This window comes from Sturnira hondurensis, unplaced genomic scaffold (assembly GCF_014824575.4).
Source record: "Sturnira hondurensis isolate 20B ecotype Veracruz unplaced genomic scaffold, ASM1482457v3 Scaffold0010128, whole genome shotgun sequence".
Taxonomy (NCBI): Eukaryota; Metazoa; Chordata; class Mammalia; order Chiroptera; family Phyllostomidae; genus Sturnira; species Sturnira hondurensis.
The window spans coordinates 23,729,828-23,755,220 of NW_028082759.1; the positions used below are offsets into that span (position 1 = coordinate 23,729,828).

The 25,393-nt window shown below is 36.7% G+C and overlaps 1 protein-coding gene across 10 annotated transcripts in view; it reads right to left on the reverse strand.

Annotated features, from left to right (window-relative positions):
* Positions 1–5,105: 5,105 nt before the first annotated feature.
* Positions 5,106–25,393, reverse strand: part of LARP1B (La ribonucleoprotein 1B) — a 77,069-nt gene continuing 56,781 nt past the window's right edge. The window contains exons 12-20 of one of the 10 annotated variants that reach the window (XM_037058537.1): positions 25,297–25,377; positions 24,276–24,399; positions 12,618–12,787; positions 12,063–12,169; positions 10,652–10,812; positions 10,118–10,262; positions 9,129–9,238; positions 8,321–8,448; positions 5,106–6,763 (exon numbers count right to left, since the gene is read on the reverse strand). In XM_037058537.1, the coding sequence (XP_036914432.1) occupies positions 6,527–6,763; positions 8,321–8,448; positions 9,129–9,238; positions 10,118–10,262; positions 10,652–10,812; positions 12,063–12,169; positions 12,618–12,787; positions 24,276–24,399; positions 25,297–25,377 (1,263 nt within the window). In that variant the 3' untranslated portion in view covers positions 5,106–6,526. Of the gene's footprint in view, positions 6,764–8,320; positions 8,449–9,128; positions 9,239–10,117; positions 10,263–10,651; positions 10,813–12,062; positions 12,170–12,617; positions 12,830–24,275; positions 24,400–25,296; positions 25,378–25,393 lie in introns of those variants that run through there. The other 9 variants (XM_037058534.1, XM_037058533.1, XM_037058535.1 and 6 more) reach the window with 9 other exon arrangements.

Here is a 25,393-nt window from a genome sequence, read left to right on the forward strand (position 1 = left end):
AAAGTAATGGGTGGTGGCGATGTTGGGAAACCACGACGAGCAAAGTTGTTCACTGAACACACAAAGGGAAGAAATTAGGAGGGAGACGTTACAATGGTTCAGATGCATGACTCCTTCCTAGGAATTCCTACCTGGCAGGTGTTCAGTCAGCAGAAACAGCAGGATCTAAGCACCTCACTGTTTCCCGCCTGGAGGTCAGTGAGCCACCACGAGGGCAGGTAGGTGTTCGGAACTTTATCATCATCCTAGGACAACCGAATGATTGTAAGGAATCTAACTATTCTTCGCTAATCAAAGTGTTGTAATTTCACATGAAGATTTACATCCCTGAGGATAACTTGTCCAGTGCTTAGTCCCACTAAGAGCTAGTGTTTACCAAGCTAGTGCTAGCCCACAGCACACTGTACAACGGGTAAAATGCTTTACACATCATCTGTAGGACACTGTGAGTTCAGTGCATTTTGCAGGTCAAAGACTACAACTTAGTGAATAGAGCCAAAATTCAGTTCATGTTTCTAACCAACAAGTTAAGTTTGGGGTCATAAATCCTAGTAGGAATCTGATTAAAGCTAAGGATCATCTCCCCAAAGAACCCCTAAACATACAAAGTTCTACATACTAAATGTTGGGGTCTCGCAGACTCCACCTTCTCAAAGCCCTTCTGAGCCCTTCTGTTGACTCGTTCCCAGTCGGCCTTACCTTAGATTATTCTCAGGGGCATTCAGATGGAAACCAGACAAGTTTAACACTAAACATCACAGTACCATGATTATGTTCACGTTGTACTGAAGGTCTAGTGTATCTTAAAGCATCCTGAGAAAGGTACTCAATTTTGTGGACTTGGAATATTATCTAGAAAAAAATCAAAACAAACAGCACACACATTCTGCCTTTTTAACTGAAGCAAATATGTATCGTGTATTGGTAGAAACCATTCTATTATCCAAATCATGTCTTCATTGTCCTGGTTAAAAACAGACTCATTGTAAAGAGTATAAAACCAGAGGTTTTTCCTGTTAATTAATCACGTGGCAAATTTCCTTCCAGCTTTTTATAAAGACTAGAATATCATTATTTCTGAGTAGTACTGTAATGTCTTCATTGACACTAACTCTGAAATAATACAAAATTTCTAAGCACATCCTGAATAAGATGCTCAGTTTAGTTTTTATTTTACCTTATCTAATTGTGGGAAACCATTTTTATGAGTAGCATCTAAAATTAAGTTTCTCATGTTTCAGGCAGAACTGTCTGCTAACTTGCTGTGTGATTTAGCTACGTAGCTTAAGTTAGCCAGCCATTTAAACGCACCTTACAATTTTCGTGTTTATATTCCGAGAGTTTATCACAAACAATGCTAAGGAAGCACTTCAAACTCTTAAGTGAAAGGACAACAAAAAAGCAATAGTCTTTTTATCTTTAATCATACATAAATCTTAATGTTCTTACTTTATTCTGTATTTACTAGTAACTAAGCACAATTTGGTATTGCCCTAACAAGGCAGTCAGGACTATTTAGGAATGCAAGAGTAATTGATATAATTCTCTATCACCACAAGATGGAGTAAGAGTCCTCCAAAACACGCATGCACCCCCTTCTGTCAAGACTACAGATCGGACTTACTCCATTCTGCCATCTAGTGGCGATATAATTAAGCATTACTCTACTGACAGTCTTCCTGTGCAAGAAGAAAATAGATGCAAGCAGTTCACAACAGCTAAGAAATTAGTTGAAAGGTAACATCAGGCACAGAAAGGAAAATGGTAATACTTAGTATAATGGCAAGAAGCATGAGATAATGTCAGAGGGGAGTATCAAACTGGCAAAAAAAATTATAAAAATCTTTTCTCCCGAAGAGACCTTCCGAAGACACTCAAGCCAGTGAGGCTTCACTTCATCAGGCAAGAATCACCGTGCCTGGCAGCTCCGGCCAAGCACTCACCACACGTGGCTTGGGTTTTACACTTGGAGTTTAAGGGGCATACTTAAAAAAATTTTTACCAAAAAAAGTGTACATACCGTGTCAAACATACACAAACAAAATTAGAAAGCAAAGGGTTAATATTTCTGATAAGCAAAAAATAATATAGTTTACAATAGATATCCCTCAGTAGTATCCAGATGAAAATGACAATAACAACATTAAAACAATACCTTTTGCTGCTCAGTCTGTCAAAGAGAAAGATTTATAATAAGCAGTGCTGGTGAGGAAGTAGGAAAACAGATGCTGGTCAAAGTATCAATTGTGCAACCACCTGGAAGTACCCATATTTAGAATTTCAACTTCTAGGAATTTATGCTAAGCAGTAACTCCAAGTTTATACACAGATTTCTCTGTAGGAATATTATTAACTGCTGATATAAGAGCCCAAACTTGGTCCCAAGCCAAAGGTCAACAACAGATGATGCCTAAATAAAATGTGGGCATCCATGTGCTGGAATACCACGTCTATTGAAAGAGTCAAGAGGTAGAGCCATGGCATGAGGAACCCTGTCATGTGAAAAAGCAGGTTATTATGTTGTATAGACATCATGATACCAATTTTGTTCTTTTCTGTTTTAAAAAGGTTCTTTATTTTCTTTGTTGTGCTTTTGTAAATTCTCCCATGTATATGCATTAATTTCACAATCAAAATAATACACATTTATTTCTCAACAATGGCCAAGATGGAGGCATAAGTAGATAAGCTTCATTTCCTTGCACAGCCAAAAGAAGCATAACAAGCAATTTAAAAACATAAAACAACCAGAACTGCCAGGAAATCAAACTGTATAAGAGTCTGACAACCAAGAAGGTAAAGAAACATCCATCCACATTGGTAGGAGGGGTGGGGAGGGGCATTCAGGCAGAGAGGACACTCGGGAGGCAGCAGCTGGAGGACAGGGCAGGTGTGGTGAGGGTTGGCAGTCCCACATTTGTGTGCAGATACACTAGGAAGAACAACTGGGGAGCAAGACAGACCACACAACCCAGGGTTCCAGTGTGGGGAAATGAACCTCTGTCTGTAAAACCTCCAAACCACTGGCTGTAAAAACCAATGGGCATTGCAGAGGCAGGAGAAACTCCCAGTCTCCCAGGAGAGTCCATTGGAGGGGTCCACAGGGTCTTAGAACATACACAAGCCCACCCACCTGGAAACCAGAAGGGCCTAAGTCCTGTTTCAGTAGCTGGGGAAGTGACTGAAAATGGGGCAAGAGTTGAGCAAGTGGCATTGTTCCCTCTGACCCCTCCCCCACATACTGAGCCATAACACTGGGAAGTGGGCTGCCTGCCCTGATGAATATCTAAGGTTCCACCCCTTACTATGTAATAGCTGCACCAAGACAACAATAATATGGTTCAAATGAAAGGAAAGAGCAAAATTTCAGAAAAAGAATGAAGCAATAAGGAGACAGCCAAGCTATCAGACGCAGAGTTCAAAATACTGGTAATCAGGATGCTCGCAGAAATAGTTGAGTATGGCTGCAAAATAAAGGAAGAAGTGAAGGCTATGAAAAGTGAAACAAAGCAAAATATGCAGGGAACCAACAGGGAAGGAAGGACACCAGGACTCAAATGAACAATTTGGAGCAGAAGGAAGAAATAAACATTCAACCAGAACAGAATGAAGAAACAAGAATTCCAAAAAAAAGAGGAGAGGGTGAGGAACCTCTGGGACAACTTTACATGCTCCAACATCCAAATCAAATGGGGTGCCAGAAGGAGAAGAGGAAGAGCAAGAAATTGAAAGTTTAATTTGAATAAATGAAGAAAAACTTCCCCAATCTGGCAAAGGAATAGACTTCCAGGAAGTCCAGGAAGCCCAGAAGAGTTCCAAATAAAAGTTCGACCTAAAGAGGAATACACCAAGACACACCATAATTAAATTGCCCAAGATTAAAGATAAAGAAAGAGGTCTTAAAAAGCAGCAAGAGAAAAGGAGACAGTTACCTACAGAGGAATTCCCATAAGGCTATATCAGCTGATTTCTCGAAAGAAACCTTACAGGCAAGAAGGGGCAGGAAAGAAGTATTCCAAGTCATGAAAGGCAAGGAGCTACATCCAAGATTATCCAGCAAAGCTATCATTAAGAATGGAAGGGCAGAAAAAGTGCTTTCCAGACAAGGTCAAGTTAAAGGAGTTCATCACCACCAAGCCCTTATTATATGAAATGTTAAAGGAACTTATCTAAGAAAAAGAAGATCAAAACTATGAACAGTAAAATGACAACAAACTCACAACTATCAACAGCTAATCCTAAAACAAAAACAAAATCAAACTAAACAACTAGAACAGGAACAGAATCACAGAAATGGAGATTGGAAGGTTGTCAGCAGGGAGGGGGGGAAATGGGGGGAAAGGTACAGGGAATAAGAAGCATAATTGATAAGTATAAAATAGACAAGGGGAGGTTAAGAACAATACAGAAAATGGAGAAGCCAAAGAATGTATATGTACGACCCATGGACCTGAACTAGAGGAGGAGGAACGCTGGAGAGAAGGGGGTTACAGGACAGAGGGAATAAAAGGGCAAAAAAAGGGGGGGGGCTCTGTAATAGCATAATCAATAAAATATATTTAAATAATGATACAATTACTAATTTGTTACACATCACAAAACTCTTGATTACTGCATTTTCATATAAAATATACAATTTTCCAATTAAATATGCACTTGCATTTTTAGGTGAATACAAAGTCTTAGGTTAAATACAGGTTTCAAAATTATGTGTTCAATACAAAAGGGGGTATTGAGAAAAAATTTAAGAGCATTTCAAAAAATGACTTAAAGGTAGTAAGCATGGTTTGGAAATTTTTCAATGAAAAGCCAGAAGTACATATCCACTTAAGAAAGCATTTAAAAATTTATTATTCTAGCCCTGGCTGGTGTGATTGATTGCTGGCCTGAGAACCAAAGGGTAGCTGTTTCAGTTCCCAGTCAAAGCACATGCCTGGGTTGCAGGCCAGTTCCCAGTAGGGGTTGTGCAAGAGGCAACCACACATTGATGTTTCTCTACCTCCCTTTCTCCCTCCCTCCCCCTTCTCTACAAAATAAATAAATTCTTTAAAAATTTTTATTATTGTAAATCATTAGTTATTTTGCATTTTCATTATCCAAGATCTCTTTCCAAGTAAAATTTATTTTCTAAATATTCAAATTTGACTGTTTCTTAAAATTAAAACATCAAAATGACCCTGCCAATATTAAATATTATCACTTATGCATGGGAAATAACCTAGTAAAAATCTTTTTTCAAATAGCCCACTTATGCAAACAATATTATATGTATTTCAATGTTGCCATTCTATAAGAACAAGACACCAGAAAGAAAATAATAAATTAATTTAGTTTATTAAACCAGCTTCGACTGCCAATACAAGAAAATATATGTGCTAAATAAAAATGGGTAAGTTTATAACTAAAACTTTATTCGCAAAATAGAAGTCTTCTAAAAGCAACATTTCAATATTACAGCTTTTCAACTATATTCTAAACAAAAATAATTAAAAATCAATTCAAATAGTTTAGAGTAAGTGCTTTCTTTCTTAATTTCCACAAAAACTGAAACTGTCATTTACATCAGTTGCAATAGCAGTAAGAATTAGCAATCAATTTGCTTTGACTCTTGAAAACACAAGCATCAAACAAAACTAAAAGAAAGAAAATGGAAGAACTAAGTACACCTCTTAAAAGGGGATCTGTTTGTGACATACCACCTGCACAGGTACAAACAGTAGAGACATTTGAAACAGTGCAAGATTTAATTAACTTAGGACAAGATTTCAACAAATTCCAGTCCAGTTTTCACTACTTTTCAATTAGTGAAAAGCATAGGTTTTGCAGGTTTATACAGTCACAAAAAGTAAGTCACTCCTAATACGTAACCAGCCAATTCACAACACTCCACACTGACACGACAGTAACTGTGGAAATCATGAGGTATAACTAGCAGGGGGAAAAGGAAAATCTAGCATCCAAAGTGCATATGCTTTAATACAACTTCAATACAGTTCTCCTTTTGTTAAAAAAAAAAAAAGGTTTCCTTTAAACAATACATCTAAAAGCAAATGTACCATTTCGTATTCTTTTCCTGAATTAAAAAAATATATACGTAATCTTCCTTTGTTTTTGGTAAGTTCAAATATGGATTGAGAGTAGGGTAACTGGAGTCTGTAAAAAACTCTACAGAAGAGATGAGTACAACATACTGTATCTTCTTTAAGAAGTATGAGCTGAAACGTTAGGCATTCCTTGTGCTGTTTTTGAATATATTTAGGGAATGCTGTTCTTGTAAACAATGGCTTTGAAAAATAAAGACTGAGACCAAATATATTATTGGAGGATCTCTATAAAAGGTAACCAAAACTATTGCTGTTTGGGAAACTGGGAAAGCGTTTTTAGAATTTATCTTGCTATGAAAAAAAATGCTACCACTTTTCTTCCTTTTTCTTTTTTCTGATTATCACAACTAAACATCAGAAGACTTTCCCAAATAAGACTGATGTAAATGTTGATTTCAAGGGCAAGCAACTCTCACAAGCATCTACTTCTCAGACACTTCACCATTTGTGGAGACTGCGGCAGCACCTGCAGCGTCACTGGACGCCTGTGCTGTACTCTTTCTGGGAGGATTTCCTGGAACCTGAAGCTGATTGGTAGATGCAGGCTTAGCAGCACTTGGTGACTTTGTGGAGGGATGAGATGGAAGCCTGTGATGATTACTCTCTGAACCAGAAGTAGATGAATATCTTTTTCTTCCAAATGCCTCAGAAATAGGGGGCTGCAAATGATGAAAGACATGAAGGAGAGCATGGCAATGACTACACTATTTTTCCTCCCTTAAAAATCCAAGGCTAGACTTTTCCAACAAAGAGGAAATGGCAGACACTTCAGTAGCTTTTATTAACAGCAATTTAAGGTATTAGACTTAAATGTCCTCCCCAACTAAATCAGCTCGCTAGTATTTTTCATTCTTTCACCCAATATGTTTATTAAGCTTCTCTTACGTTTTAGGGCTCGAACTACATAGTAGGGCAGAAGCCTAAGGCTGGGTTCCTTGCCTCCAAGAAAACGCTTCAGAGGGGCTATTTTTTGTCTTTAATCAACTTCTGCCAACTGCCAAGCATTTGTTTAACTCTAGAACCTTCCTCAGCCCTAACCTCCTATGCTAGCCTTGCTTACACAGTAACATTTAACCAACAGATAAATGAAAGCAGCAGGAGGAAAAAGAGATATCGAGTCAAACAGCCTTTAGCAACCTTGGATTTATCTTGGATTTCTAGAGTAAAGAGACTGGAGAGCACTGCTGATGGTACTGAATTTCAACACTTTCGATCGTAAGTACCTATAAACCCCGCCAACCCCCTCAGGCGGCAGGCACAGAGAAGGCAGGCAGTGGAAGGGCATCCTGCCTCCAAAACAGGCAGCCTTTTGTGCCCGACAGTTACAGAGACTTGAGAGCTAGATTGATATGCCACCAACATTTTTATTTGAAGACAAATTAAAACCATAATCTGCTTTGCCAATAGTTCGTTGTATTTAAAAGTGGGGACCTGAACTCTTAGCTTCCATCCAGAAAGGGCAAAAGTCACTATTACAGTATTACAGACCAGGGACATCTTTGTGACAGATCTGGCCAGACCAGTCTAGAAACACATTTCTTAATTCCATCAGCTCCATCCTCAGGCCATCTAATGTGTTTAAGACCCACAACTTCAAGACAAGTCACAGCATTAAGTAGAAGTGAACTCAGCCTGCCTTTCACCTCTTTTCTGCTTCTTGATTCTTCTCCATTTTTCCTTCTTTTTTCTCTACTCCGTCCTTTTTCTTTACCTCTTTAGGCTTATCCCATTCTTCTTATAATAATATTTCCCTTTTCTTTTTGAAATCACATTGTTTGAAGCCTACTCTGCTGTCTCTATGTATACACATAACATTCTGGCCTACTTTTATTATGCAGGGAACCCTGAATTCATGGTATGCTGGTATATATAATGAAAACTAAGATAAAAGGTGAAAAATTTTCAAGCTGCTAATGAGAAATTAGCAACACATCCATATAAAAGTTACTAAATCTATAATATGTTTAACTACAGAGGCATATCAAAATTGAAATGAACAGACAATCACACTGATTATATAAGATGTTAACATTTAGGAATTCTGGGTAAAAGTACATGGGAATACTCTGTATTGCTTTCAAGTTTGATTTCAAAACTAGGATGTTAAAATTTCAAAATAAGTTAAAAGATGAAGACAGTAAAAATTAAGAAAGTCACTGATAGCTCAAAACATAAGGGTAACGAAAAGAATACAGAGAAAAGGACTTAAGACTTACATCAACGCGGAAGTCTTCTAACCTCTTAAAACTACAGAGGTATTCCTGAAGTTTTGGGTCAACTGACTGCGTCTTAGATTGAGAATATTTTAGATAAGCCCAAAACTTTTCTAATCCATATAGCTGACCTAATAACAAAGAAGAATACACATGATAAGTTATACAGAATTTTAAAAACATGATTCATATTGAAATAACCCTGTCTGCAATAAACCACTTTATCTTCCAATATATACATTATCCAGATCTTGAGAATAACACATTTTAATGAGTAAAGGCAGCGAACATTTATTGAGCTTTTGCTATGTAACTGGTATTATTTAAGTGGTTTATTATATAGTAAAGCATATACAACTCTGGAATACTGGTACTTTCGTATATACTACTGATGAGTAAACTCAAACTAACAAGGTTGCTTTGTGGCCCAGATCACAAAGCTACTAAGCAGTGGAAATGGGATTCAGACCTCGGCCAGGGCCTGGCTATCCCCCACTGTGCCACCCCACCATTCCAAGCACACCTTCTGATGTTACACAGAATTGTCACTAGGAGGCCACCAGTAAGCAGCCTTGTGTGTCAAGTGAACAATAATGACAAAATACAACTCCATAAAGCAGCAGTTATTTTCTCACACCTCAGGCAATGTCTTCCTACTGTGTGTGGGGCCCCATCTTTATCAAGCACCCACCACAAGAGTGGCCTGAAGGCCTTCAGTGGTCTGCCCTGAAGGGAGAGCTATAAATTCCCAGACAGGCTCGGTTTACAAGTAAAAACAGAATAAGCTACTGTTTTGTTTTTGTTTTTTTACCAGATTCGAAGTCTTTTTTGGTTTCTTCTTGGAAATCCTTAAAAATTTCTTGTCTGAATTTTTTTTCCAGTCCATAACTATAAAATCTGAACAGACATTCTAATCCATACCTGTGAAAGAGAAATAAAAAGGTTTACAATAAAATTCTTGCTATGACAACACTACCATCTTCTATTTGGCAGCACTGATACAAGCAAACACGGTACACACTGTTTTGTTTAATCTTCACAGTAGCCTTATGAGGGTTTGCACTGTAATCCCCCTCCGTTTATAAAGGATCTAAAACTTGGGGGGTATAAGTTGCCATGGTCACAGCACATTAATGGGCTAGGACTCAAAACCAGGTCTCGTTACAAAGCCTTCAGGCACTGAATCATTGTTCTATACTTCCTAAGAAATAGCTAAATCCAGTCTAGTCATTAACACTGAGAAAACAGAATTACAAAATTCCTACCCAAAATTACAAAACAGTGTTAACAAGGTGTTTGAAACATACAGAGGAACAAAGAAGAGGAACTCCCAACCTAGACTTGGGTAGGAATGGGATTAGAAAAGTATTACAAAGTCCTGAAGAACAAACACATCGTTTGCTTAAATAGCAAAATATGCTGAACTTAATCATAATACTGAGCTTTCAGACTTTTCTAGGTTCAACAGTAAGAAAATCATTTTAAGTTGTGACCAAGTCAATACAACACTCGTATATATCATGTGTGTACGTGAAAGCATGAAAGTTTTTCAAACTATTCTTTTTGTTTAAGCTGTAAGAGGTTTTTTAAAAATATATTTTATTGATTATGCCATTATGGTAAGAGGTTTCTTAAAAATATATTTATTGATTATGCCATTAACCACAATGGGAGGTTATCCCATTTCCTCCCCTTCATTCCCTTCCACCCTGCACACCGCTCCCCCACCATTCCCCCCCTTAGTTTATGTCCATGTGCCAATTGTCACATACGAAATTACAATACGAAAAAATATTTGACCTGTAATTTTCTTTTGCATCTTCCCAAGCAAGTTGTTTGAATTCCTCATACATTTTTCTATTGAAGTGGTCTCTGAGGAAAAAAGACCAGAAACGAAAGAGAGTGTTCATTTCTTGGGACTGGCCAACTCCCAAGCGCTTCCTCTCTGGAAAAGGTTAAAACAAAACATTTTTAAATTAAAGATCCTTATTAAACAGCAGACATTTTACATAACTTAAAATAGAGAAAGAGGAAGCATATTAATCCTCAAAATGTATTTGGGTTTCTTCTAGGCAAAGGACAAATATTAATTCCTTTTCTGACTCACTGCTCAAATTTAAGCATTTGTCAATAGTAACAAGAACATAATAAACTTTATTTCTTAATGTGTATAAGCTACAAAATACTAAGAATATATATAAATACACTTAAATACCTAAATAATAAGTCTGACAAATAAAAGAATATCTTAACCTGATATTAAATGTCACAATTTGAACTTCTTAGAATTATATTGTAGTTTAAAACACAGCTACATAAAGGCAAGCACCTTACCACTCAAGCACCTTCGATGATACTTGTGGTACACTTGCTGGGTGAAGCCGTTTTCCTTCAGGAGCTCATGAGAAGGGTGCTGGAACTTGGGGAATGAATGAGGGGTACATCCATAACTTCCTACTAGTTGCGCACCTCCTGAAGGCGAAGCATTTGAACTGCTGTTTGAGGAGGGGAAAAAGCCTTCAAACTAAAGTATCAACAACCAAGTTGCACTATTTGTTCATTAGTGAAAATACAAGCCATAGAAGAGACGTTAGTCCCCAAAACTCTCCTAAACTAATGTAATGACATACAGATCTACATATGAATTACTATTTATCTTCAACTTAATAAACCATTCCACCAAATATAGAACTTTTCACATATAAGGTATTCAAAAAAATTTTGTCGAAGGATGAATAAAAGTTTAACCTGCCTATGGTGCACTTAATCTCCAAAATACAGGAAAAAGCCCTTTTTCCTGTGTGGTTAATTAATATTTTACATGTAAATTTCCAAGGCTAATATCACTTTTCTAACCGAGCAAAACCAGTTGAAATTTAGGAGGCTCTTGGAAAAGGATAAATGTGCTTTGAATGTCTGTATAGGATTAGGAACCATGTAAACCAAATAAACCAGGGAAAAATTAAAGTTTTAGAAGAAGTTCTATATACAACACCGTTTGTTCACACAAGGTTAAATAAGTGTCTTAGCACGGGGAAGGTAGTTTCATTAACCTGGTCATTTACTGAGTACCACCTATGCCTGGCACTGAGATTTTGCCATCCATGAATTTACTGTCTGAAGAAGACATTTACAAAAACTTACACAATGCCTGTAAAAAACATTGAGCACAGTCCCTGGGGCATTACTGAAAGAATATAGGAAGTGTTAGTTGGCATTAAATAATTTTACTACAATGACAGGACCATTACTGACACACATCACAAACAGCCAGAAAAAAAGACATTTAAAAGAAGGAGCAGTGGGAGATGAGAGAAAGGAGAGACACAGAATTCCTGCTGTACAACAGAGGGCAAAGGCACCTGCTGAGAAATGTGGGGTATGGACAGGCTCAGGAGCCCCACTCCTGTGAGGAAGTCAATTAGAGATTAGAGAAAAAACTGCAGATGACACAGGTATCAGAAGAATTCCTTTGATGGGCTTCTCAGCATGCTGGACAAGACAGAGCTAAGGAAGGAAGCAGTAAACTGGAATATAGATTAATCAAATTTATCAGAAAAAGAGTAGAAAAAAGATCAGATCATCCAAAAGCATTTACTTTTCCTTCTTTGGTTTCTTTTTAGTATTTTCATTGTTCTATTATGTGCTAACTAATTCATGTTTAAGTGTTTATAAACATCTAATCAGCAACTATTTCCATCAAACTCAAGGTCAAGACCAAAGCAATGTCTGACAAGTACAGTACCTGACAGAGGGTGCTCTGGGCCCATGGTCTCTGGAATCCATCACCCAACCGACATGACACTCCAGAGGGGGGTTTGTGCTATGTCTTGTTTTTCTCTTTCTTGGACTCTAAAGAAAAGTCAAACATTGCAACTACTTTCAGGGGTGTGAACTTCACAGGTAAATTAAAACCCCTGACTGTAAGCCAACTCCAACATTTTCATACTGTGGATGACACATTATGAAATCATATGAAGTCACAAAACTCAAACATATCACCTACAAGTTACAAAACTTAAACAAGGCCCTTGCCTTGTTTCAACCCAAAGATTAAAGAAAATACAACTTAGTATAAATCTTCATTACACCTTCCGATCATCTTTAAGTATACCATCCAAATGTAAAGAAGTTATACCACAACCTGAGAAAACATCACTATGGTAAAAATACAATAATTTTTTAACAGATTTCCACAATCTAAAATGTATGTCTTGAATATGACAGACACTAGGAAGCCTCATCTTGTAATGTTAAAGGACACAAAGTGCAGACTTTATTTCCTGGTTGTTTTGTATACCTTTACATCAATGGCTTTTGGTTCTTTAACGACAGGATAAAATCTTGGTGTTTTGTTTGGATCTTGTAACCTGGGTGTTCGAGGTATTTTGGATGTCCTTGCAGGATAAATTCTAGGAGATTCTGGAACTGCTGTTGGCAGTGAACAGGCCATTGTTGCTGAAGATACTTCTGAAACAACAAAGAGCTTCTGAGCTAATTAATCAGTCAAATCTGAAAAAGTAAAAAATTATTAAAAGTATTTAGATTCTAGGACAGTATTTTACTTTGAGAAAAAGAATAATTCTTAAATTCTCTACTCTCAAAGGATATCTACATTAGAAACATTTTAAATATATTAAAAATAAAAAGACATTTGTCTACATATTACCTAGCTTTTCTAAATTTTAATTTTGCTGTCTCTGACATTTTTTATTAAGAGAAAAATAACCTGGAGCCTCCTGTCTAACCTTCCCTAATCACATTTTGCTTTTCCTCCTCATAGATAAGACATATTTAAATGTCTTATATTGGATATTTTTATGTACTATTATACATGTAATAACATTATTCTGCATAATTAACTTTATATAAGTGACATCATTTTGAAAGCTTCTCAGTCAATATTTTGTTTGTGACTTAAATATTCAAGTTCTATTTGAATAGCTTTGGTTTACTTATATTACTGTAGAATATTATGCTGTTATTCAAATACATTAAAATACATCTACTCTCCTGAAGATCCACATTTATGTTATTTCCAATTTTTTTTGTATAACAAAGACTTCCACTATAAAGATTGTTGAACATGGCTCCTGGCACAAGTGTGAGCATCCCTCCAGTGTTTACGTTCAAATGGCAATGCTGACACGAAGCCAAAGCACCCCTGACTTACTGAACGCTGACTAGGCGCTGCTCTCTGCGGAGGCTTTCCGGATCTACGGTCCCACCAGCAGCGCGCAAGAGTCCCAGGGATTCCTCTTGGTCAAGGCTGGGTTTTGTTCAGACTTCTACATACTCTGCCATCACGTGAGATTTAAATGATACTTGTATTTCCTTGGTTATTGGTGAAGCATATTTTCATGAGTATATTTTCACATGTATAGTCGTTGCTCAGATGTCCCCTTTCATGTGCTTGCCATTCATATCCCCCAGACTATTTTTCTGTTGGGCTGACTCACTAATTGGTTTGTGAAAATCCTAGGGTAAGATGCCAAGTAAGCTAGCACTTAAATCAAGCAGGAGTGTCAAAAATGTAGGCTCCCTCTGTTTTCTCTTCAGACTTAACTTGTTTAGATTAACACAATAACCTTTAGCTCATTCACCCAACAAACACCGAGTGCCCACTCTATGCCAAGCACTACCCCAGACAGTAAACTCGAAAGTGAACTTACCCCTGTAAACTCGAAAGTGAACTTACCCCTCTCTCACCTACTCTCCCTCCGTTGCCATCTCCTCCCCTAACCTATCTCCCTCACTGTTACCAGAACAAACATTCTGAGAAGAAAATTAGGCCATTTTGAATCTCTGCCTAAACTCTCTCAAGAGTTTCTCTTTAGCCTCTTGTTGAAGTCTAGCCTCTTTATCATGAAGCATTAGACTTTCTTGATGTTGCTACTTCTGCATTTTATCCATTTATTGTTTATTAAATAGACATGTGTTTTCTACATATCATCCCATTAGATGCTATGTCCAAGTCCAGAACCTCCCTGAAAGCAAGGGTGCGGGTTAGTACACCAGTGCCTACAAAAGCACCTGGGGAAAGTATGTCCCTACCAAGTGACTGATCAGCTTAACTGAACTGTGTTAATGCTGTTTTACCTTGCACCGCCTCCCCCCTCAAAAGATAAAAACACAATCCTATACTGAAATATATGTAAAACCCAGTGCTTTTGTTAAAGATCTAGGAGCAATAACAACCTAGAAACAATAAGGTTACTAGCAACCGGACTGTAGTCTCTAAATTCCATTTCCCACTGACTTGGTCTCTAAAGGAAATAAGGTCTGGAACACAGAGTGTAACACGGATCTAGGAAATCTTGAGCCAGACAGCAATGAGGTTACTAAAGAAAATACTAGCTGAAGTCATGAGGATACAACAAAAAACTTTAGGGGACCCCACCCCCAGTAAAATGAAGTGATCTGACCACTAAAAATCATGACTGAAATGCATTAAACACATCAAATAAATAAGCTCCATAAGTTCATAAGGGCACTTTAAACCTTAATCATATTTGTAGGTTGCTGAGGCATTAACTCATTATTCCGAAAATTGATAAACAGAATAAAAAGAAAGAAGTTATTACCCCTCCTTTCCTGTAAAAATTGAGCATCAGGATAACCACAAAAAACTGATAAAAGAATATTCTTCAAAGAACTGAAGGTAAGAAATACAGAAGGAATGATACAAAAGGACTATTTTGAGCCCACAATTAATGTCATTGATAGGTTCTGCAACTCTAATCGAAATAACATGTAACTTTTTAGCACAAGCTAATTGATATGAACAAGAGTTAAGTTTCTATGGCATCTCATCAACATTATAACAAACTGATGTTGAATGAAATGACAGTACTCAAGGACCTGCTTGCAACTTCAATGAAACAGAAGATCTAGGGAATATTCACCATGACTGCCTCCGATCATTTGGTAAAAAGGGAAATTCAACACCAACAAAGCCATGATCCATGAAAGAAATAATTGATAAGATGGACTTCATTAAAATTAAGAATGTCTGCTCTGCAAGCAGCACTGTTAAGAGAATGAGAAGACAAGCCACAGATTGAGAGAAAATATTCACAAAAGACACAGCTGATAAAGCACTGTTATTCAAAATAAAATTCACTGTTATTCTTTTTGAATAACAGTGAACTCTTTAAGCTAAAAAATTCAAAGAACTCCTTAAACTCAAAAATAAAACAAACACCCCAAATTAAAAAAATGGATCAGAGATCTGAACAGAAGAAGATATAAAGATGGCAAATAAGCACTGAAAAGACGCTCCGCATCACAGGTCATCAGGGAAATGTAAATTAACACGAGATACCACAACACACCTATTAGAATGGCCAAAATCCAGAACACTGACGACAGCAAATGCTAGAGAGGATGTGGAGCAATAGGAATGAACTTTCACTCATTGGTGATGGGAATGCAAGACAGTACAGCCACCATGGAAGACAGTTTGGCGATTTCTTACAAAACTAAAAATACTCTTACTATACAATCTAGTAATTGCCTTCCTACTTACCCAGAGGAGCTGAAAACTTACGTCCACACAAAACCTTGCACATGGACATTTAGAGCAGCCCTAGTCATAATTACCCAAGCCTGGAGGCAACTGTGATGTCCTTCAGTAGGTAATAGATAAATATATTGTGGCACATCTAGACAATGGAATATTACCCAGTGCTACAAAGAAATGAGTTGGCAAGTCATGAGAAACCATGGGGGAACCTTAAATGCATATAACTAAGTGTAAGAATCCAATCTGAAAAGGCCACATACTGTGTGGTTTCAGCTATTCACCATTCTGGAAATGGCAACCATGGACAGTAAAAAGATCTGTGATTGCCAGTGGTTGTGGGGGAGGGGATGAACAGACAAAACAGGGTTTTTAGGGCAGTGAAACTATTCTGTATGATAGTATCATGGTAGATACATGACTCTCGAGGGATGTAACTTGAGAGAACGCCAAGAGGGAAGCCAATGTAAACTAACGACTCACAGTGATTTTTAGAGCAGTGAGAATACTATGTTTGACACTAATAATGGGTACAAGTCCATGTAAATTTGTTCAAAGCCATAGAATATGCAATACCAAGAGAAAACACTAATGTAGACTGTGGACCTTCGGTGATTTGGACGAGCCCATGCAGGGTCACTGATTTTAACTCTCATGTGGAAGGCTGCTATGGGGAACAACACCCATCCCCCGATGGGTGATGGCCAAGCAAGTTAGGGACATAGAATACGTAGGAAATCTCTGTGCCTGCATCTTAATTTTGCTGTGAGCCTAAAACTAATCTCAAAAAGAAAAGTCTTAAAAAAAAAGTTGAAGGGAAACTTTCTGATGAATGAATAACATCTGCTGGAAACATCTAACATTCAGCTGTTTCTGATAACATCTAAATCTAATGACCAATCAAAACACCAGTCAAAGGGAGCCTAGAAGCCATATGATGCAGTAGGAAGTAAACATCAACTCCTAAGAAATAGTCTGGTCACCAGAAAAGGAAAAATCCTGCGTATACTAAATCTTCTATATCTAAATACTAGTTCATAAGAAACAGAGGAATAAAAACAAACATTAAATGATACGAGAACACAAATAAATCATAAGCAATTCTATACAAATTAACCTGTTTCTTTGACGAATCATTGGTACAGAAAAAGAAAAGAAGAGAAATGAATGTAGACTAGGAGAGACTTCATGGTCCTATCAACCAAATGTGATATGTGTACCTTGTCTGGTCCACATTCAAAGAACCAATTTGGAGAAAACATATTTCGTATGATCAGGGACAACCAAACATAAACTGGGTAGTAATGTTAAGAAATTAATGCTATTTTTTTTTAGATTTTTAAAAATTTATCTTTAGAGGGGAAGGGAAGGAGAGAGGAGGAGAAATATCAATGTATGGCTGCCTCTGGTGTGTCCCCTGCTGGGAACTGGCCTGCAACCCAGGCATGTGCCCTGACTGGGAATCGAACCGTGATCCTCTGGTTTGCAGGTCCACGCTCAATCCACTGAGCTACACCAGCCAGGGCAAATTAATGTTATTTTATGTGAAATAATGATATCATGAAAATTTATATACAATAGTTTGCAACATATGATAAATATTTATAAAAGGAATGATATGTTTGAGATTCAATATGAAATACCAGAAACAGATGGGGGACAAGGTACAGATGAGGAAAGAATATCAAACCATTAACACTTGTTGAAATTAGGTGAGATAAGTACACAGGGGTTACACAGCTCTCCCTAATTTAATTTATATCTCAACATTTTCCTATTAAAAAGTGAGATTCCAGTTTTATATTTATTTTACAAAAGGTTTAACTCAGTAAGAATTTTACCCATGGATAGAGTACTTTTGTTATCTCAAAAGAAGTATTTTATAAAATTTTTATAGCATATCATAGACCAATTTACAATACATTGACATATTATCAAAAATTAGTTAAGAGAATAACAAGTATAAAATATTTAGGGTAGATTAAGAAAGAAGAATATACTAAAGTTGTTTCTTCAACCAGGTATAAGCCTCACATAACATATGAATGTCATTTAGAAATTATAACTACTTTTAAAACAAAATCATGGGATATCTCTTGTATATGAATGTTCAAAATCACATTTTTCATGATAGCCAGAAGTGGACAAAACCCAGATATTCATCAACTGAATAAACAAACTGTGTTGTGTCTATGCTATGGAGTACTACTTAGTAATACAAGGGGGCAAAGTACTGACACAAGCCACAGCCTGGGTTAACCTCAAAACATATTTACTGAAAGGAGCCAGATACATGATTCCATTTATATAAAACTTCTGGGAAGGACAAAAACACACAGACAGAACACAGACCATGGTTACTTCAAATGAAGTTCAGTGTTGACGCTGACTGCAGATGATCGCAAGGAAACTTTGAGCAGGAGGGAACAGCCCTAAAACTGAATTGTGGTGATGGTGTACAACTATATAAATTTACTGAAATGTATCAAACCACACACTTGGTATGGGTAAATTTTATGGTATGTAAGTTATGCCTCAATAAAGCTACAAAAAGCAGAAGACCAGGCCATCTGCTCCTTAGGGAACCTCAACTGTGATCCTTTACTACACAGTTTCTGCGAAAAGTTTATCAGAAAAGTCTGGTATTTCGAAGGACTGGGCTAAAAGCACTGATTTTCAAAGTGCATTCTCAACCAGTGGTATTGGCATGACCTGGGAGTTTGTTAGAAATGCATATTATTTGGTCCCACGTCCACTTACTAAACCAGAAACACTGGGTACAGAGCCCTTTGATTTGTTTTAACAAGCTTTACAGGTAAATCTGATACTTGCTAAAGTTTAAGACCTACTGGACTAAGGTGTATGCTAACTATTCTACCACTTAAAAGATTTTCCAGCCCTGGCTAGTGTGGTATGGTGGACTGAATGTCAGCCTGCAAACTGAGAGGTCACCAGTTCAAATCCCAGTCAGGGCACATACCTCGGTTGCAGGCCAAGTCCCTGGTTGGGGGCACACAAGAGGCAACTGATCAATGTATTTCTCACACATGGATGTTTCTCTCCCTCTCTTTCTCCCTCCATTCCCCTCCATAAATAAATTAAATCTAAAAAAATAAAAATAAAAACAATTTTCCAAAGTTTATTGCTATCGAATCAAATCACTGCACAGCTTATGCCTGGACCATATGAAGTTTGCTCATAGTCCTCAATGGTTTTATAAACAGGAATTACCTTTATAAAAACAGAACATAATATTATGCTGTTTGTGCTCAATGAAGGCTGATAATTAAAAATACTACATGACAAATAACACTTTATTTTTTAATAAATTCAAAAATTTCTATAAATGCCACATATTAATATTTTTGACTTTTCTGGTCATAGAGTCTCAGCTGAAACTGCTCAATCTCACCACTGTAGCACAACCTTAGACCATATGTAAATGAAGGGTGGGGCAGATTCAGGCCAGGATATTCCAGTTTTCCCCTATGGATGATAATTTGCCATCCACTGAACCAGAGCAGTCAGACAGCTATGGATCCAAATAACAAATTTATAATTTGCAAAAACATCCTCCCATCAGGTGGGTTTAAAAATAGATTGTGCACTGCAGAAAAAAGACTAATGCACTTGTAGACAAGAAGCAGAAATTACCCAAAATGTAGAAAAAGAGACAAAAAAAAAAGAGAGACCAAAAAAAAAAAACCTGGCTGGTGTAGCTCAGTGGATTGAGCGCAGGCCTGTGAACCACATGATCGCGGTTTGATTCCCAGTCAGGGCACGTGCCTGGGTTGCAGGCCAGTTCCCAGCAGGGGACTCACGAGAGGCAACCATACATTGATATTTCTCTCCCTCTCTCCTTCCCTTCCCCTCTAAAGATAAATAAATAAAATCTTAAAAAAAAAAAAAGAAGAACATCGGCGAGCTATAGGACAACTTCAAGTAGCCTAATATACAAGTAACTGGAGTCTTAAAGGAGGAAAGAGAAAAAAGTACAAAAATATGTAAATTTTCAAAATTTAAAACATTAATAAATTTATTTATTTTAAAAAGCTTTATGTAATTTGCATACCATACAACCCACTTGTGTATTTTTACCCTCACTGATCACTGCTTTTAGAGAGAAGAAGGAAGGAAGGAGGGAGGGAAGGAGTGAGGGAGGGAGGAAGAGAGGGAAAGAGACATTGATGTGAGAGAGAAAAATGGATTACTTGCCTCTAGTTCCTACCCTGACCAGGGATAGAACCCACAACCTGGGTATGTGGCCTGACCAGGAATGGAATCTGCAGCCTTTCGGGATAGGTTCCTGAAACCTGGGACAACGCTCCAACCAACTGACGCACACCGGCTAGGGCAAAATGTTAATAGAAGATAATGGCTGAAAGTTTTCCAAATTTGATTAAAAATATATAAGCACATTAATCCAAAACTAAAGGCTGATGCACAAGAACATGAATTACACCAAAGCAATCACAATTAATCTGCTTATAATAATAATAAAGAGAAAATATTTTTAAAAGCCGGTATCAACAGCATTTAACTAATCTGAACAACAAAGAGACAATTGGAAAAATTAACCTAGCCTCAGGAACCTGGAGGAGAACTACAAAAGGTCTTAGGAGAGGAAAAAGAGTGCAGATATTTAAGAAAAATTTGTTTTTGAAGACATAAGAGCTCAGACACATCACACTCTAATTGTGAAAACTTAAATAAACATTCTGCAAAGTAGCTACAGAAAAATAATTTGTGTAAGGAAACAATCTGAATGATTATGTTTTTTTAAAAAATCAGAAACCATAGAGGCTCGAGAGAAGTGACTGACCATTTTAAATTGCTCAGAGAAAAATGGCTGTCTCTCCAGATTTATATAACCAGTGGAAATGTCCTTTGGGAATGAAGGTAAACTGAAGACCTTGACAGATGAGGGAAAACTAAGATAAATCATAGCATGACTATTCTTTAAAAATTGCTAAAGAAAGTACTTCTAACAGAAGGAAATGATACCAGCAAGAAATTTAGAATATCACAAGTAAGAACAATAGAAGTGGTAAAAATAAATTTTATATATAAATATAAATAAATATAAAATTTAAAATTTATGTATAAATAATAAATACATTAGACTATTCTCTTTTTAAGTTGTTTAAAACATACAAGATGATTAAAATAACAAATATAACACTGGTAGAATTTTCAATGTATGAATATATGACTACAGCACAGAAAAGCTATATGGAAATAAGGTTTCTATATCCTATTGAAGTAGTAAAATACTGATTCTAAATAAACTGTGAAAGTTAAGTGTGCAAGTCCTATAGCAACTACTAAAAGAACTATATGAAATAGATATATGTGGCCAAGCTCACCACAGATAAATTCAAATGCAAATAAAAAACTTACAAATTACCCAAAGAGGGCAGAAAAGGGGAAACAAATAGAAAGCAGAGAATAAACAGAAAATGAGCATTAAATACTTGATCTAAATCTAAACATATCAAATAACTACATTTAAGTGTATGCAGTCTAAATACACCAAATACAAAGACAGATTGTCAGATTAAATTTAAAAATGACCCAACTATATGATAGCTATAATAAATTCATTTCAAAGATAATTAAATAGGTTAAAAATAAAAGGATAAAAAAAGATACACCATACACAGAGATAGCTGGTAAGTCTACATCAAAATCAGATAAACTAGATTTCAGATCAAAGAAAACGACCAGGAGAAAAGGACGGTTTATACTGATAAAAAGGTAAACTCACTAAGAAGGCACAATAAACCTGAGAGTGTAATACAAATAAAAAAAGAGCTTCAAAATAAATCATAAACTGGCTGGACCATGTTTGGCAAACATGTCATGAAGTCATGTCATCACGAAGTCCTGAAGACTTTAATGCCTCCCTCAGGAGTAGAGGTAGCAGGCAAAAATTCAGCCAAGGAACCATCAATACCACCCAATCGACTGATTGTAATGGACATGCACAGAACACTCCACTCAGAAACAGCAGTATGCATATTCTTATTAAATGCACATGAAACATTCACCAAAACAGACCATGTTGTGGGTCATAAAATAAACCTCAACACCATACATCAGTAAGACTGATAACAGAAAGAAAATGTCCAATTACTTGAAAATTAAACAGAACATTACACTAAATAATCCATGGATCAAAAAGGAAGTTTTAAGAGAAATGAAAATATTTTGAAGGAAAGGAAAATTAAAATAAAACATGACAAAATTTGCAAAATGCAGTTAAAACAATGCTTAAAGGAAAATATACGTGATTAAATGCCTATTAACAGAAAGAGTCGCAAATTAGTAATTTAAACCTCCCTCTGATCAGTGTAGCTCAGCTAATCAGGCTTTGTCCTGTAAAGCAAATGGCCACTAGTTCAATTTTGGGTCAGGGAACGTGCCTGGGTCCCAGGTTCAGTCCCTGGTCAGGGTACCTACAATAGGCAACCAATCAATGTTTTTCTCCCTCTTTTTCTCCCTCCCTTCCCCTCTATACAAAAATTAAGAAAATCTTTAAAAATATATCAGGAATATATCCAAATATAAATTCATCAAAAACACTTCCAAATAACTGATGGGTAAAGATAAAATACAAAATAAGTTAGAAAATATTTGGAATTGAATGAAAATAAAAAACACACCAAAATCTGTGAGGTACACCTAAAACAGTGCTTAAAATTTGTAGCATTAATCGCTTATAATAAAAAAGAAGGTTCTCAAATCAATTATCTACGCTTCTATCTTAAGAAACTAGAAAATGGGTAGCAAAATAAACCCAAACCAAGCAGAAAGAAGTATTAAAAATTAGAGCTAAAAATAAAAGAACTGGGAAAAATAAAGTACAGATTAATGAAAAGAAAAGCTTCCTTTAAAAATATATATTAAATGCAAAAACCTGAGCCTCAATATGATCAAGCCTTTGTATCAAAATAATACTTACAGAAAATTCAGGACCAGAACACAGGCTGAATGAACCCATGACAATGCATGCAATCAGTAAAATCCACAATGTGAAAAATTCTACAGGGTAAACAATCCTGTTTCTTCAACAATAAATTGCAAGGAAAAATAACAGTATAAACCTACAGACTAAAAAAGCCATATCGACCTATTGCCATGTTTGGAACTTACATGGATACTAATTTTTTAAAACATGGTTAATGAGGAAATTCAAAAACTAATTATTCGTTCGATATTGAGAAATTACTGTGTCACTGCCCTGGATGGTGTGGCTCAGTGGATTGAGTGCTGGCCTGCGAACCAAAGGGTCACCAGTTCAATTCCCAGTCAGGGCACATGCCTGGGTTGCCAGCCAAGTCCCCAGTTTGGGGCACACGACAGGCAACCACACACTGATGTTTTTCTCCCTCTCTTTCTCCCTCCCATACAAAAATATTTAGGGATAAAAATATGAATAATACGATTGGGAGTTTGCTTCAAAAAAATCAAGTGCAAGGTAAAGAGAAATGAGTGGCAGTGAGATGAACAAAATTGGTATAATCAAGAAGCTAATGGTTAGGTAATAAGTATAGGGGGGTTTTCATATATAATTTGCTTTATTTTTGTATATGTTCCAAGTTTTCCCAATTAAAAGTTTTTCTCTAACCTGACTTCAGAAAAGACTACAGCAAAATCACTTACACTTGCCTGAAAAAGTCAGATTAACTTTGTAATTATTTCAAATGTACTTACATTTTCACATAAAGCTAACACCTTAAAACAAAAGAATAAGCCGGAAGTATATTTTTAAAAATCAGCAAGTCAGTGAAAATTTTTTTTTATTTTGAGAAGAGAAACATTCTTGCAGTCTCGAAATCAAGAGACACACATAACGAACCAACTGATTTGGCCTACTTTTAATGTAGCATTTGGATCTGGGCTGGTGTTGTAACACACGGCTCCTATGTCACCTTTGTAAATACCTGCCCATTCACAAGAGTAAGGTGGGAGCCCTGGACGGTGTGGCTTGGAGCATCGTCCAAGATGATTGGAGCATTGTCCCATACCCCAAAAGGTGAAGGGTTCGATCTCCAGTCAGGGCCCATGCCCAGGCTGTGGGTTTGACTGTCCAGTCAGGGCATGTATGGGGGCAACCAATGGATGTTTCTCACATCAGTGTCTCTCTCTAAAATCAATAAACATATCTTTCTTCATTTAAAAAAAAAGAGTGAAGTGATAGTCAAACTCCGTCCATTTACTACAAGTCTGTCTTACCAATTTTACAATCTATATTTTTACATGTCTATGTTTTCAAGTTCACCAAAAGATAAATAAATATTTTTGAATTTTAAAATTCTAGCCTTTTACCAGTTACCTATATGTTTTCAAAAAATAAAGGAGCAAACCTCAAAAACAATTTAGAACTGCTTTAATAGTATTCAGACACTTACACAAAAGCATTTATTTACATACCTTGCCTGGACTGCGAAGCTGCTACAGGAACTTCTTGGTTTGGCTCAAAAGGAAGTTCAGGTGTTAGGTTTTCAAACTGCTCTTTACTAATGAGATTTAGCTTCTTATAGTTCTCAACTTCTTGCTGAAGTAGAATGGAGGAATCTAATTACTGAACTGGCTGACAGTGTAACCAACAGACAATAATTGATACCAACCTCAAAAAATGAGTTTTTAAAAAACATTAATTGCAACAGAATAAAAAGATATTCTACTAAAGAATCTAGGATTCCACTTAATAACAATATCCAGAGTCTAAAGAGGCATAGAAAACTTTGAAATATATTTAAAATACATTATAAGAACATACATTCTAATCATTAATTATTTGCTGAGCATTTACACACTAGACCACTAAGGTATTATAAAGGTTACTAAGTAATCCAATACATGTTCCCTACCCATAAAGAATTTACAAGTTAGAAAGAAGAAAACATAGTACATATTAAAACTAATATCAGGTTGTACATGGCAAGTGATAACACTTGGTATAAGAACTGAGATCAGGAGAGTATCACAGGAGCAATGGGGCAAAGGCAGCTCTTTGGGATACTTTGTGAAGAGTGAGAATTTAGAGAAAAAAGCATTGTAAATTAGGCAATGTGAGCAAAGATGAGAAGCTTGGAGTAAGCAATCATTTATTAGAAATTAATCCAACGAAAGAGAAAATCTGTGTAGAATCAGTAGCAAAAACGCCAGATAAGTTGGAGAAAGCTACTAGATGTATAACACCAGGTGAAGAAGTTTTCACTTCATTTTCTACCTATTTATTTCCAGGGAAACACGTAATAAAAGATAAATCTAGATGGCCCTGGAGGTTCAGTTCCAAACCCTTTCTTACAAGGTTAGCAACAAGGAGGCTCGGTAGGTCTGAGTTGCCAGCTCCCAGCAAGAACCCCTTCCCCTGGGGCTCCCGAAGCCTCCCCTTTCTATTGTTACACGGTCACTCAGCTGTTCTCTGCCCTGATCTCCACGTACGTACAGCATCAGGGAGACGGAGGCCATTCTCTGCGGGAAGGCCACACGGCCACGCTGTATGAAGACCATCCACGTCTGGCCTAAGCTGTGGAATAAACAAA